Source organism: Muscardinus avellanarius, assembly GCF_963383645.1.
Source record: "Muscardinus avellanarius genome assembly, chromosome: 6".
In the NCBI taxonomy this organism is placed as follows: domain Eukaryota; kingdom Metazoa; phylum Chordata; class Mammalia; order Rodentia; family Gliridae; genus Muscardinus; species Muscardinus avellanarius.
The window spans coordinates 29,080,144-29,093,721 of record NC_137791.1 but is presented as its reverse complement, the minus strand read 5'-3'; the positions used below and the strand labels follow the sequence as shown (position 1 = coordinate 29,093,721).

General features: G+C 38.1%; 1 protein-coding gene across 2 annotated transcripts in view; it reads right to left on the bottom strand.

Moving 5' to 3' along the window:
* GRIA2 (glutamate ionotropic receptor AMPA type subunit 2) overlaps positions 1 to 11,035 on the bottom strand; it is a gene marked incomplete at both ends in the record, with an annotated part of 162,434 nt that extends 151,399 nt beyond the window's left edge. For both annotated transcript variants that reach the window (XM_080697100.1, XM_080697099.1), the window contains 2 exons: positions 10,273 to 10,413; positions 10,948 to 11,035. In XM_080697100.1, the coding sequence (XP_080553226.1) occupies positions 10,273 to 10,413; positions 10,948 to 11,035 (229 nt within the window). The remainder of the gene's footprint in view (positions 1 to 10,272; positions 10,414 to 10,947) is intronic.
* Positions 11,036 to 13,578: the final 2,543 nt, after the last annotated feature.

Below are 13,578 nucleotides of genomic sequence, written 5' to 3'. Positions count from 1 at the left end.
CTAGAAAAGCATTTTTCTTTATCCTGTGTCCATGGTAGCAAGTGCTCATCAAAACTATCAACCATCTTAGGACAAAAGTTAATATTAAAAGTTTACTAATTGTTGTGCGCATACATATCCAAACAGAGCTTATGATGTTTTATGAGTATTGTATATCTTCAAAACAATGCTAGATTATTTCTTTTTACAGTTGAAAAATGAAACATAGATAAATAAGCAATGCCATGCATCTAGAGATAGTGCTAGAATCCAATTTCAAGGGCAGATGCTTAATCAATTCTTATGTCTCAAGACAGTAGAACTATAAAGGGCAAAATATCAAAAATTCTCTATCTTGCTAGATAAAATCATTGTGCATTTGTGATTAAGATGACGACCCTTGACCTGGCTGTGTTCTGAGATAAAGATGAGGTTTTTATGATCCTGTCCTTTAAAGAACTAAAGCTACATAGTTTCTTGATATCTCCTTTTGAACTATTGCCTATGCTCCTAAAATTTCCTCTTGATATACAACATAGTAATAAGACTATAAGCTAATAAACACCAAAACACTGAAAAATTAAATTACATAGCATGAAAGTGCTTAAAAGTCATAAGGCCAATATCACCATTTTACCAGAAATCAAAATGAAATTAAAATTAATCTCTTTCTCTCAAACAAAAGATAAAACGTGAATAAAGAAAAAATCGTGACATAATTTGAGAAAAACTAGAAAAACACATCCCTAGGGATCTCCATTTCTAGACTTTTTTTATTTTTTTGGTGGTACTGGGGTTCCTGGAAGCCCTTCTACCTCCGGGCTACACTCCCAGACCTATTTTTACATTTTTATTTGGAAACAGGGTCTCCTAAGCCAGCGCGCGCGGCTGGCTTCGAACCTGCGCGATCCTCCTGTCTCTGCCTCCCAAGTGCGGGGATTACAAGCCTGTGCCACCACGCCCGGCTTATAGACACTTTTTTGTCAAAGACTTGCATCAGGAAAAGACGTTTTAGGGGCAGGAGACACTTCTTCATTATAAAACTATAGGAACTATTTCTGTGATATATAAATCAGTGGAAAAAAATACTCCAAATAAATGCAAGTCACAATAAATAGTTGACATGAAGTTCTTGAGGAATATATTTAAAATTTCTGAAATTAGCACCATTAAAATATATGACATATTTTCAAATATGACTAAACTCTCCATACCTTATAATCTTATTTTCAGAATTATTCATTTTGCTGTCTTAAATTATCCTTTAAAATTTTTGAATAATTTATTGTATCAAATTATTACATGTAGTTTGAAAATTACCACTAGTATTAAATTTTCTTCTAAAACTCACTGTTTGTAATATATGTAAGATTGTTTAAATGTTTTTAAATATACAATATTTTATTAGCAAAATAGAAAATGTTTTCAAATTAAACTACTTCTATTTAACACCTAAATTACTATTTGAATGTCAAAGAAAAAGAAATATGTTGCCAATGATAATATAAACTAAAATACAGACATTTCTGTGTTCTACTGAGATAAGCCCCATCAGCATTTATCAAACAGTTGTAGTGGCTACAAGTTCTCAGGCTCACCAAGCAAGAAACACGGCTTACTGATACACAGCCATGCTCTCCATAAAATCCATCTGGCAATAGGTTTCATATTATACGTGTTTATATGCAATGTTTTCAAAAAATGCTTCAGTCAAAATGATAAAGGACCTCATATATGTGTTTTTGTCTAAGAGGTATACATATTTCTTCTTTTCCTTTTTACCTCCCTCTGGAAATAGTAAATATTTACTATAATTTCTCTAAATTAATATTATGAAAAGAATTTACTTGTTTCATGTCTATCATAGACAAAACTAAGCAATTATCAAGTCAAAGGGAATATGAAAGAAGGGGTGGAGAATTCCAGTTCCAAATTCCTATAGCTCTATTAGTGTACTGACTTAGAATCCCTTTTTCAATTTTTTTTTTTCCTCCATAGCATCTGTTATCACATTTCAAGAAATCTGGACATTTTAATCCATAAAAGAAAAACAGAGATATTTTGTCCTAACCCTGAAAATATTTATTTCATAATGTCCATTTTATATGTTTACTTATGCACTATATATGTATATATATATATATATATATGCATATGCACACACACACACACACATATACATATACATACACACGTTCAAATTGTTAACATATTCTTCCAGCAGTGGTCTGAATTATGAAATAAATGGTAAATCTGAAACAAACATGTATTTTAATTCAGAGATTTAATAGCAGGTGCAAATGGTTTATGGTTGAGAAAATGTTTTCTTGTTTCAAATTATATAACTTGAGTTTCAATGAATCTATGCACAAGTTGAGAATGATTGACTTAATCAATATCCTGTTCCAAGTATCAGGTAATGGTTCACTGTATTTTAATAAAAAGCATAAGGTATACTTGGTTTCTATAAACATATTTTTCTCATTTTTATCAGCATAATTTGGGCATTTAGAAAGATAAAACTAAAATATTCACATAACAGGGATATGTTCTGAGACCCATTAAAATTCTTCAGAGTAAAATTAACAGAGGACCATAATAACCAGTAAATTCTATAGTATTTGTCATTTGAAATTAATTTTTTGAAAGGATAGAAAGTTTCATAGAAATAAGTTGCTGTATCCACAGGCCATTTATCAATTTAACCCAATTTGTGTTCAAATTTAAAATACTAAAATAATTAGAAAAATGAAGATATTAACATAGCATAATAATAAATTAGCTACATAAATCTATAAGGTAAAATCCTTAAGAAAAATTCAAATATCAAAGTATCATTTGAGAAATGTGAAGATAAATTAAAATGAAAACACCTAAGAGACTTATATACTCATAAATTATCTTTCCATAATAGACCCGGTATACCTCAACCCTTTGAGTTTATTCAGCTAAAGAGAATTACAAATTTTAATACTCTAAATTTTAAAACTTTAAGCTACAAATTAGTAGCAAGCACTTTGGGTGATTTTTTTTTCCAATAATATGTTACTGTGTAAAAAGTAAAGTCATGTGATAACAACGTGGCTTTTCTTCCAAATTATTAATAGAATACAAGTAGAACAAAGAGAAAGTATTGGAAAACAAGTCTAAAGATAGACTGTAGGGACAAGAACAAATGAGCCCAAATAATCACACACATTAAGTGCAAATTGAGCAATTGGTCCACGAGAAACTATGTCTATAAAATGTCTCATTCCCATATGGCCTCTAAAATAAACAAACTTTTAATTCTGCAAGTTTTATTTAAAAGTTTACATTATAGGAATACAGAAAACTGTGGTATATCGTATTGTCATGGGGCAGGGAGAGAGTTATGATAATTTTGTGGCCACTGAAAAATGTATACAGTGATGTTTCTGGAACATTTAAGCTTAAAATGGAAGCTGAGAAGACCTATGGCAGGGCCTGTATAATGGAGTCACTCGCAACATGGTTTTTGCATCATCGTAAAACATTTATAAATAATTTTAAGATGTGTATTGTACATATATTCTGAAAAATATTTTAGTATGTATCAATGTAGCTTTAAATATAAAGATATTGACTTCAAACATATCTAGCTTGTAGATGAAAATGAAAAACGGAATATATTTCATCTGAATCTAAATAAGATATGAAGGCAGATACTAAGTACATTGCTTATGTTGAAATTGAAAAGTATTACAAAAGCAAAATTCCATCTTTAAAAAGTATTATTTTATGACAAAAGATCGCTATGTTTAACAAAGAAGTAATTGCTAAGTGCATCGGTGTGTTGAAAGAACAGCACATTAGGGAGTTTTATGAAGGGCACAAAGTTAACAGCAGCAAGGCCCTGCCCTTCAGGAAGGCCACATTTTGCAGTCTCTTGGTTAATTTTTAAATATTCTTATTCTATAAATTAAAATGACCAAAAATAATAAAAAAATTTTAAACAGAAGTGAAAAAATAATAGGTGCTACACGTCTAATCAGTGCCACTATGACAACCACATTCACATCCTTCCAAATTAGTAAAACCTGTTCTGAAAAACATCTTAATAATGAAAAATTTTTGACTCACAGATGATTTTAAAATTTTAACCATGAATTTAATATCTTTATTTCCCTATTGTACTGAAGAGATAGATTATAATAGGTTTGGCAATCATTTAGATCATTAGAAAAAAATATATTTTGACTAAAGATTGTCATTATAAAAGAGTTAATATTTTAATGAAATATTCAGTAGAATCCAGTTGATAGAAGAAAGAAAATTTACTGAGATTGAACATTTCAAATGTTTAAATCTAAGTATTTAGCTTTTATTATAATGTTCCCTATCTTCACTCTTTGAATAAAAGAATAATTCTCTATTTCAATTGAGATCTTATTTTCTCTAATAGCATGTGTGTTCTATAGATTAAGTATATTATCTTTATTTTAAAGAAAGAAGGAAGAAAGGGAGAGAAACAAACACATTGCTAAAAATGAAATTAAAAGGCAGCGTATACTAGAATAATCAGGAAACAAATGTTCCTTTTAAGCCTCCCCTAACATTTTTGGGGCTCAAGGAAGTTTGAAAGCCTACAGAATGTTACTGGACCAGATTATGAGAGGATCTGAGAGATGCATGAATCAGCGTAGGCTGGTCATAATGTCACAGTACAGTGACCCTCACACTTTGAAGGGCTGACGTGAAATGGAAATGTGCTAGCCTTCTTGAGTCAGCAGAATGAGGCTTACAAGACCTTGAACAAGAATAAATTCTTGCTAAATTAAGAGATAAATTTTTAAAAACTCTATTCTTGCTAATAAAGCTTCTGTAGTTTCATATAGGAATGCATTCTCCCATTCCAAAATAGACTATTTCAAACAATGCCATTCTTTTCTTTTTTATTTTGGACACTCATCATTTTCTTAAAATCCTCTTGTAAGAAATGAAGGAAAAAATTTAAAGGCAAATAATTCAGTAGAAAATTCATTATTCTGATCTACAGAGGCATTTGTTCAAAATTCCATGGAGATGCTAACTGGATCTTTACAACTCCAGGTTGTGGGATGTTATGTTCTGGTTCCTATTCAGAGTTTTCTCCATAGCACAAATTTTCATCTTTATCTCATGTCATCCAAATTGATTCTGATTTTATAAAAAATTTGCATATATTAGCGTCAGTTACTATAGATTTTAGTATATATCTCAACAAAATGACAAAAATCCATGGCCCAGCCAATCTACAACTACGTAAACTATATAATTGTATTGCAAATGCACACGCACCCGTGAATACAAAGTTACATTCATGCAAAATATAATAAAGGCTAAGAAAATGTCAACTAATTTGGTGAGCAGTTACACAATTTCAATGATTTCTGACTAAAATTACATGATAAGAAATACCATCTCAAAAATATTATCTGGGAAAATCGAGCTTTTAGCTGAAAATGATATATAATTTCTGAATTATCTCTCTTTTAAGAGTATTTAAAATATATGCTGCTTCTAAATGTATATGAATCAAGTCTACACGAATATGTTAAATATTCTATTTTTAAATAAAATATAATGCATTCTGTTTTTGAATTTGACACTGAAGCCAGGCATAGTGGAACAACCTGTTCCCAGTACTTGGAAGTCTGAGACAGGAGGATCGCAGGTTCAAGGACAGCCTCAACAAGTAGTGAGTTCCTCATCAAACTCATAAGACTTTGTTTCCAAATAAGAAATAAAATCGGGCTAGAGGTATAATGCTAAGGTAGAATGCCTCTGGGTTACATCCCCAGTATCACACACACACACACACACACACAAAAAGGAGGTACTGAAAGTTACTTTTTAAACACAATATTTTAAACACAGTTTTTAAAAATTAGATTTCACTTATATTTTCTATTACTCTAAAATTTGTTTATAATGTTTTAAAGGTATTCACTGTGTGCAACAGTTTTATGAAACAATATTTTCTCCAACATCTCCATCTGCTGGCTTACAGAAAAAACAGAGTTTTATTTGCTGTTTCTTTAAATTTAACATTTTTATGACTTACTTTGTTTCATGGAATTTATAACTAAATATAAAGTTATTACTGTTAACTAAACTAAGCCATTTGTCAAATACATTTATTCAAATAGATTTCGAAGAGCAATATTTAATAATTTTAATCCCCAAATTTTATGGGATGAAGTACTCATGCTTATAACCTTTTTAGATAGTTTTATTTTTTAAAGTTTTGGTAATTAGCACAGCATCAAAGTTGACTAAAATTATTTAGTAATTTTATTTAAAATTATTTAGTAATTTACATTTTAGTAATTTTCCTAAAATGTAAAATTACTTCGTATGTTTAAAAAATCTTCTATAGGTTTTATTAAACTATAAAGTATAAATACTCATTAAAATTATTAGGTTTTAATATTCAGGTTTTAATTTTTTAATTACTATGGCAAATTACTTATATTCAAAAACTCCTAGAAAACTTTTATATACTCATAACAGAGTTCTTGGACAAAACCTCAGCTGCCAATCCACACTAAAGGCATTCAGGTCCCCAAGCTTTAACTATTAGAGCGCAGAGGAAAATATTTAGGAAATTGAGATAACATAAAAAAAAGCACCATGAAGGCATTCAATAAACAACTTACTGAATGTATGAATAAGTGAATTTTTGAGGCCCATCACTAATTTTAACTGCTGAACACAAATGTTCAAATCTCAACTTTCTTTCTGGTTTTAGGGTTTATGTTCTCTCATAATGAAAACTTTAAACAACTTTCATAGAAAATATGTTAGCCTTATTTGTAGTCAAGATGAAAAGGAAGGAGGAGAGAGGAGAAGGAGGCAGGAGAAGGAAGCAAAGGGGAAAGAAAAGAAGGAAAGGCATTGGAAATTGTTCTCTATTTCCTCTGGTATCCATGGAAACAAATGGGAATAAACAGGTACTTTCATTATCCCACTGTGTCTGTGAAAAAGATGTGTGGGAACTCAGTGTAATTCACATAGTCATTTTACCCAGTTCAGAACAGAATAATTTCACTTCACTTGCATACCCTTTACCCATTCAATAGATCTCCTTGGATCTACCTCAATGTCAACCTCGTCATTTCCAAGTAAGTCCTTTTATCTCAGGAATGAAATTCAATTAGCTTTAACAATGTTTCTGTTGGAATCATATCATTAAATGCATTTAAATCATTAAACTCCATCTTAATATATAACTTTACCCTGTGAAAATTGTATTGCCAAAAACAAGTTATATGCATTGAATGATGATACATATTTTTTCTTTAACACTAGAATTACAATGGAATTCTTTAGGTTTCTGGAAGAAATGGAGAAAAGATCCTTTGGTCTTAGCCATCAAAGTACCTAAGGCTATTGCTTCTACTTTATATGGAAAAGAATCATGGACTCCCCTGACTAAAAATGGCAAGAAAAGAAAGGAAAAGCATTATCAAAGAGAATCCTTGAGAGGAATTAAATGGCCAAGACTCATCTTGGCAAATTTGACATTGGAGATTCCATTTGTTTCATTTCTTGACTGTTGACTTCTTTGTTAAAGAGTCTCTCTCGCCGGGCGTGGTGGCGCACGCTTGTAATCCCCGCGCTTGGGAGGCAGAAACAGGAGGATCGCGCAGGTTCGAAGCTAGCCCCGCGCGCTGGCTTAGGAGACCCTGTTTCCAAATAAAAATGCAAAAATAGGTCTGGGAGTGTAGCCCGGAGGCAGAAGGGCTTCCAGGAACCCCAGTACCACCACCAAAAAAAAAAAAAGAGTCTCTCTCTCTCTCTCTCTCTCTCTCTCCTCTCTCTCTCTCTCTCTCTCTCTCTCTCTCTCTCACACACACACACACATTAAACTAATTTTACATTGTCTATTGTCCTGAGGACCCCCCAAAAGTAGGAAACAAACACCCCATTTCATAAATTTTGAAATTTCTCAAGGAATAAAGAAATGGTCCCAAAAATGTGAGGTGATTTTCCCAATGAGTTGTCCATGTCAACTCCAGAAAATTCTGATGAGTTATTTTCTGCTACAATGCTACAGTTGCAGCCTGTTAGGATCCCTCAGAACACTGGAGCTGCAAGTGCCAAGATTCTGAATTTCCATGTTGGTATCTCTAAAGTGTGTTCAGTTCCTCAAAATAATTTGTTTTAGTGTCTTAGGATAATAACTCACGAATGGGTACTTTTAGTATCTGGAGACATGAACATTTTTATTTTATATCTTTCCTTTCTGACAAAACCAGCAAACCTATGCAGCTCCTTAGAACTAGGGTCTAAGGTATAATGTAGTTCCTTTTTAAAAATAAAATCTATGTGTTAAATATATAGGTGTGTTCGGTCTGAAATTTTGTGCAGTTAAATGTGTATTTAATGTGAGTACATTCAGCCAAATATCTTAATTCAAAAACAAACAAACAAAAAAAAAACCAATAAAATGAGGCCAAGGACCTAAGGTAAGCTACAATCTTTGCAATCTTGGCGAAACCCCAACATCATAATTAAACATTTGTTGGAATCAGGAAATATTCATTTTACTTAGTGGGCTTACTTATTATCTTATTAGCAAGTTCCTCTCATTCTAACCAGCGAACAAACTTCTTAATTGACTATTTTCAAAAAGTCTGTCAACACTTTTAGATCTACATGCTTCCTGTACTTGTACTTCTTTCGGGTTCATTGCTTTTCAAAGCACTGTCTCATCCTTACACAATTACATATAGATACTCAGCACAGGTGCATGTCAAACTTACAAATGAGGAAAAACTGTAAACTTATTGATATCAAATAGTCTACTGGATATCAAATAGTTCTGGTAAGTAAGTAGGTCAAGCATGAAACCTTCGTATTTAATTATGACAATGTCTGGTATGTGCTAAAATTGAGATATTCCTCTGACATTTTTGAAGGTGCAAATTCAGTTTGAGTCTCTCTCTAGCTCTCTAACATTTGAAGAAAATCTAGTCTTGAAACCTTTACTCTGTCTTTCCTAAACAAGAATGCTACTTATCTAATAAGACACAATACTGCCCCTGTCCTATCAGTCAAAGAAAATTGTTTCATTTCTTCTTCATCCGGGTGACAGTCGTCGCACAATGAATTGACGATGTCCCTGATGTTGTCAGCCAGCTAAACCATGGAGTGTATGATGAAGACTTTAGCATGGGAACTAGGAGAGCAGGCGGTTGTTTGTGCGCTTAGGGAATGCTGCAGTTGGGCTTTTCTTGTGGTAATTTTCCGCTAGTTCCTTTACACTGTAGCCAAAGTAGGAGGCCAGCCATCTGCAAATCTCCCCCAGAACAGTTATCTATGAAATAAAAATTGCGATCCTCGCTCAGGGCAGGCTCGCTGGCCCGGCTGCAGGAAATGATGGCAGCTGGGGCTCGAGGAGCGGGCGTGCGCCCTGCCCACGGGAGCGAGCGCGGGCCGCGCAGCCTCCGGGCGCCCGGAGCGCGGCTCCCATCACTTTATCCCACGCCGAGACAGCGCCTCCTCGCCAGCCCCCAGCCCCCAGCCGAGTGCAGGGCTAATATGGAGACCTGCAAACACTAAAATGGCTGATCGACGGCTTCTTCTGATTTTAGAACTGGGCGGGATCCGCCTGTTTCTGAGTCCCTTCCTCCTGCCGTTTTGGGGGAGCCTCGGTACCCGAGAGCCAAGCGCGCGGCCGCCGGGGCTGGACTCGGGCTCTGCTCCGGCCGAGGGACCTGGCCGGGGCCGCCCAGCCCCCACCCACCGGCCTGCGAGAGCCGCGCAGACCCGGTGGGCGTTATGTAACCGGCCCGAGCCCAACTCCGGAGCCGTCGGAACCTCCCGTCCCGTCAGGCCGAAGATCGCCACGCGGGGGCCGAGGGGCCGGCTGGGGCCGGGGGCTCAGCCCGACCCGGGATGCAGCTCCGGCAGGACTGCGCCCCCCGCACCCCCGTGGGACCTGTCCAGAGCCCCCAGCGGCCGGGAGCACGAGTCCTGCGCGGCCAGGTGCCCGGAGCGCGGGGGGGGGGGGCGCGAGCGAGCCGGAGCCCCCAGACCCAGAGAAGATGCGCCAGCTCCCACCGCCGCCAGCCCCGAGCGCGCACGCTCTCGCGCCTCTCGCCCCTCTCCACCCCTCATGGACTCGGGGTCCGTGAGATGATACCACCCCCACGCCCTCACACGCACGCGCGTGTGCAGTCACTCGCACCCACGCACTGACACACGGAAACACACGCGCCATCCCACACTCGCATTCGCTAGCTTTCCGCGTGCGGCATCCGAGACGCATGAATATTCATTACTTACAAGCATTGGTGACTGCGAAGCTGTTGGCTACCTCCAGATTGTCGATGTGGGGTGTCAGTCTGAACTCCGAAGTGGAAAACTGAACCATCCCTACCCGAAATGCACTGTATTCTTGATCGGCGCCCCTCGGAAATAGCCCCCCTGCAAAGAGCAAACACCGAGCGAGGAAACCGTGTCAGTGCCCGAGAGGGACCAGGGAGAGCCCGCTAGCACCCAGAATCATGGTAGTCGCTTATTTTCGCCAAGAGGCCGAAAAAACACTCTACAGAGAGCGGGCAGCGGGGCTGGAACGTGCCAGAGGTAGCCGAGGGGTCAAGGCACTGATGAAAGTCTGGGGACAAGGTAGGTGGCTAGAAACGTCCGACTCTCCTCAAAACCAGGAGCTACCAATTCAGACCGCTGGAGAACCTGAGCAGATTGGGAAATGCCATTAAGGCAGAATTAATAAAATCTGGGAGTCAGAAACGAGAAGACCTTTTTCTCTCTTGAATCCCAGGCGTAGTCGTTTCCCTTTGCTTCGTCCTAAGAAAATCATGTATATTCCAGGTAGTATAAATCTGGAATGCAGTCAAGGTATGACCCGAGTCTACATGACATGAATTAATTTGTCCACTATGAACAAAGATTACCACTAAATTATGCACGATTTAAAAGCATAGTACAAAGGGTACCTACCTATCTGTATACTGTTAGAAGAGACACCAAAAATCAGTCCCCATAAAACAGGAGAAAGGAGGACAGAAATATGCATAATCTTTTGCATTTCCAAGAAAAGTAGAGCATCCACAAAATACCCCCTCGGTTTTCCTTTTCCTCTTCTTCCTTCTTTGGCCGTTTCCCTCAGCAAATTAGATCCTCTGCATTTTGAGAGAGCGATTTAGCACCACGCTGCTAAAAACCTGAAGTGGAGGCAGAAGAATCCCTCTTTCCCGGTCCTGGTGGTGGCTGCCGAAGCCCTGCGCCCGGTCCCGGTTCCGAAGTCCGAGCACTGGCTGGATGCAGTTGTCAGCGGAGCCGGCGCTGTGGTCCCAGCGTCAGGTCTCAGAATATTCAGCACCCTCCTGTGCACTCACACACACTCACCATCTCTCGCTCTCTCTTCTCCCTCTCTCCTCTCTCCCTCTCTCTCTCTCTCACACGCGCGCGCGCGCACACACACACATACACACACACACACACATTCACACACACACAGGCAAGTCACAGAGAGGGGCAGGCCGTCCCGGGCGCGCGTGCGCGGCTCGCGGTAGGCGGCGGGCTCGCGCGCCCCCCTCCCCCGCACAGCGCCCCGCACCCGCTCAGCCCCGGCGGCCTCGGTGCGCGGGGCCCGAGCGGTTCTCAGCGCCCAGCGGCCGCAGTCCCTCCGAGAGACCTCGGGTCTCGGCCACAGCCGCGCCCGCCGTGCAACTCTGCCTTTCAGCACCGAGGACAGCACCTCGCTTCCAGCCCGAAGCTCCAGGGGTACCAGCGCGGCAGCTCCGAGGAGATGCTCAGCCTGGACCAAATGCAGCAAAGCTGATTTCCGGCTGCTGTGCCGGAGAAGCCCAACTGCTAATGATTGCTGGCGGTGGAGGGCTCTCTCACCATGCCCGATTGGTTGACTTTACAAACAGGTTGGATTCTTATATTCCATCTCCTGTAAAAACCTACCCAATAATGGAGAAACTCTGGTATCCACCTCACCTGAGCCAGCTGAAAAGCAAAGCATACAAAATACTCGTCGAAAAAGTATTCCAACATTATGAACTTGGGCTTTATCTGATGCAGTCAGAATCCAGGGGAAACCCCAAATTTTCTCCTTAAAGGCTAAAGCCACATAGGCGAACATCACAACTAAATCGGAAATAAGTTGGCATGGAAATCCCTGCGGAGAGCATATTCCATCGGGCCGTGGTGCCGCCGCCTTGCCCAGCACGCTGCAGCCTTCACTGCAGAAACCCTTCCCTGGTAGAGACATGGAGACTTTCTTTCTTTAGACGGATTGAAAGCAAAGACAGGCTCAGACTCACGGGAGGAAATGATTAGAAGAACAAGCTGGTGTAGAAAGGCCACAGAGCAGAGCCCACAGCATCGCTCCCTCAGGGAAGTGAGCTACCTCATCACCCCGTGGAACACGCAAGCCACAGAGAAATAAAAATGGGTTTAGGGAGAAAAAGTTTGCGGGAAGAGAGTTAGTGGAAGGACTGCAGTCTATAATTCCCCCGTGGAATCTGTGCGCTCCGTGTCACCTGCAGGTTCCATCCCTGCGAACTTGTTCAAGCAATTACCCCTCACCAAATTGTATTGCTTGTGTGGTTTAAAGAAAGAAAAATGGAAGACTGAGGTCAAGGAACTGTTCCCAGTAACCAAGAGATCGCAGGTCACAACACTGAAGAAGAAAGCTAATGATATTCAGAAATGCTATGAGACTTATTCTAACATTCTAACTTCTTGTGCAATTGTGACAGTAATATAACTCACACAGCCTCCTTATTGAATGTATTAACTCATACTGCCCCTTACTGACACCAGGCCTCAATTTTCCCACTTTAAAAATAAGGCAAATAAAAAAGTGACCTCTTGGCTTTTAAATTCTATAGTTCCACAGTTTTAAATTATGAGTTTTTTTTTTAAGATTTTCAGGAAGTGAGAATACCTATAACCTATTGCAAAGCTTATATATTACAGGTTAAAATACTTTCTAATTTTACCACCAAGAACATATTGTAGTCTGTTAATAAAAAAAATCCACAATATATATATATATAAAACAACTCCTCTGAATCAAAACATATTTAGCTTTTTAAAAAATGTAATACAAATAAATATAATAATAGAGACATATAGATAAACATACATATATATGTAACCACAATTACAACATGAAGTAGAATTCAATAAATCCCACACATTTAATCAAATGTAATGCAAGGCACAAAAATAATTTGAAATTATTTTTTAAATAAAACAAGTCTAAAACAATGGATAATGGAACATAGAAAAATTAAAGTTTCTTTTCAGCCATTTTCACTTTTCCTCTATTAAATCTTTTCCACAAGAAAATCTTCAATTTCATACAAAGTAACTTGGAGTTGAGAGAGAAAGTGAGCAAAAGTGAGCAGAGGAAGAGGAGCCCAACTATGAAAAAATTGGTGCTATTTAAAGTGTGGTCTATGTAAATTGCATTTTAAAAGATGAGAATGTTTCAAAACCTATTTTCATCTTAACTTACTTCAAAGTCATGGGCAGATATAAGCTCAAATTGACTAAGTTACATTCTATAGAAACAAGAATGTGCTGAATCATAAATAAGTCCCACAATAAGTA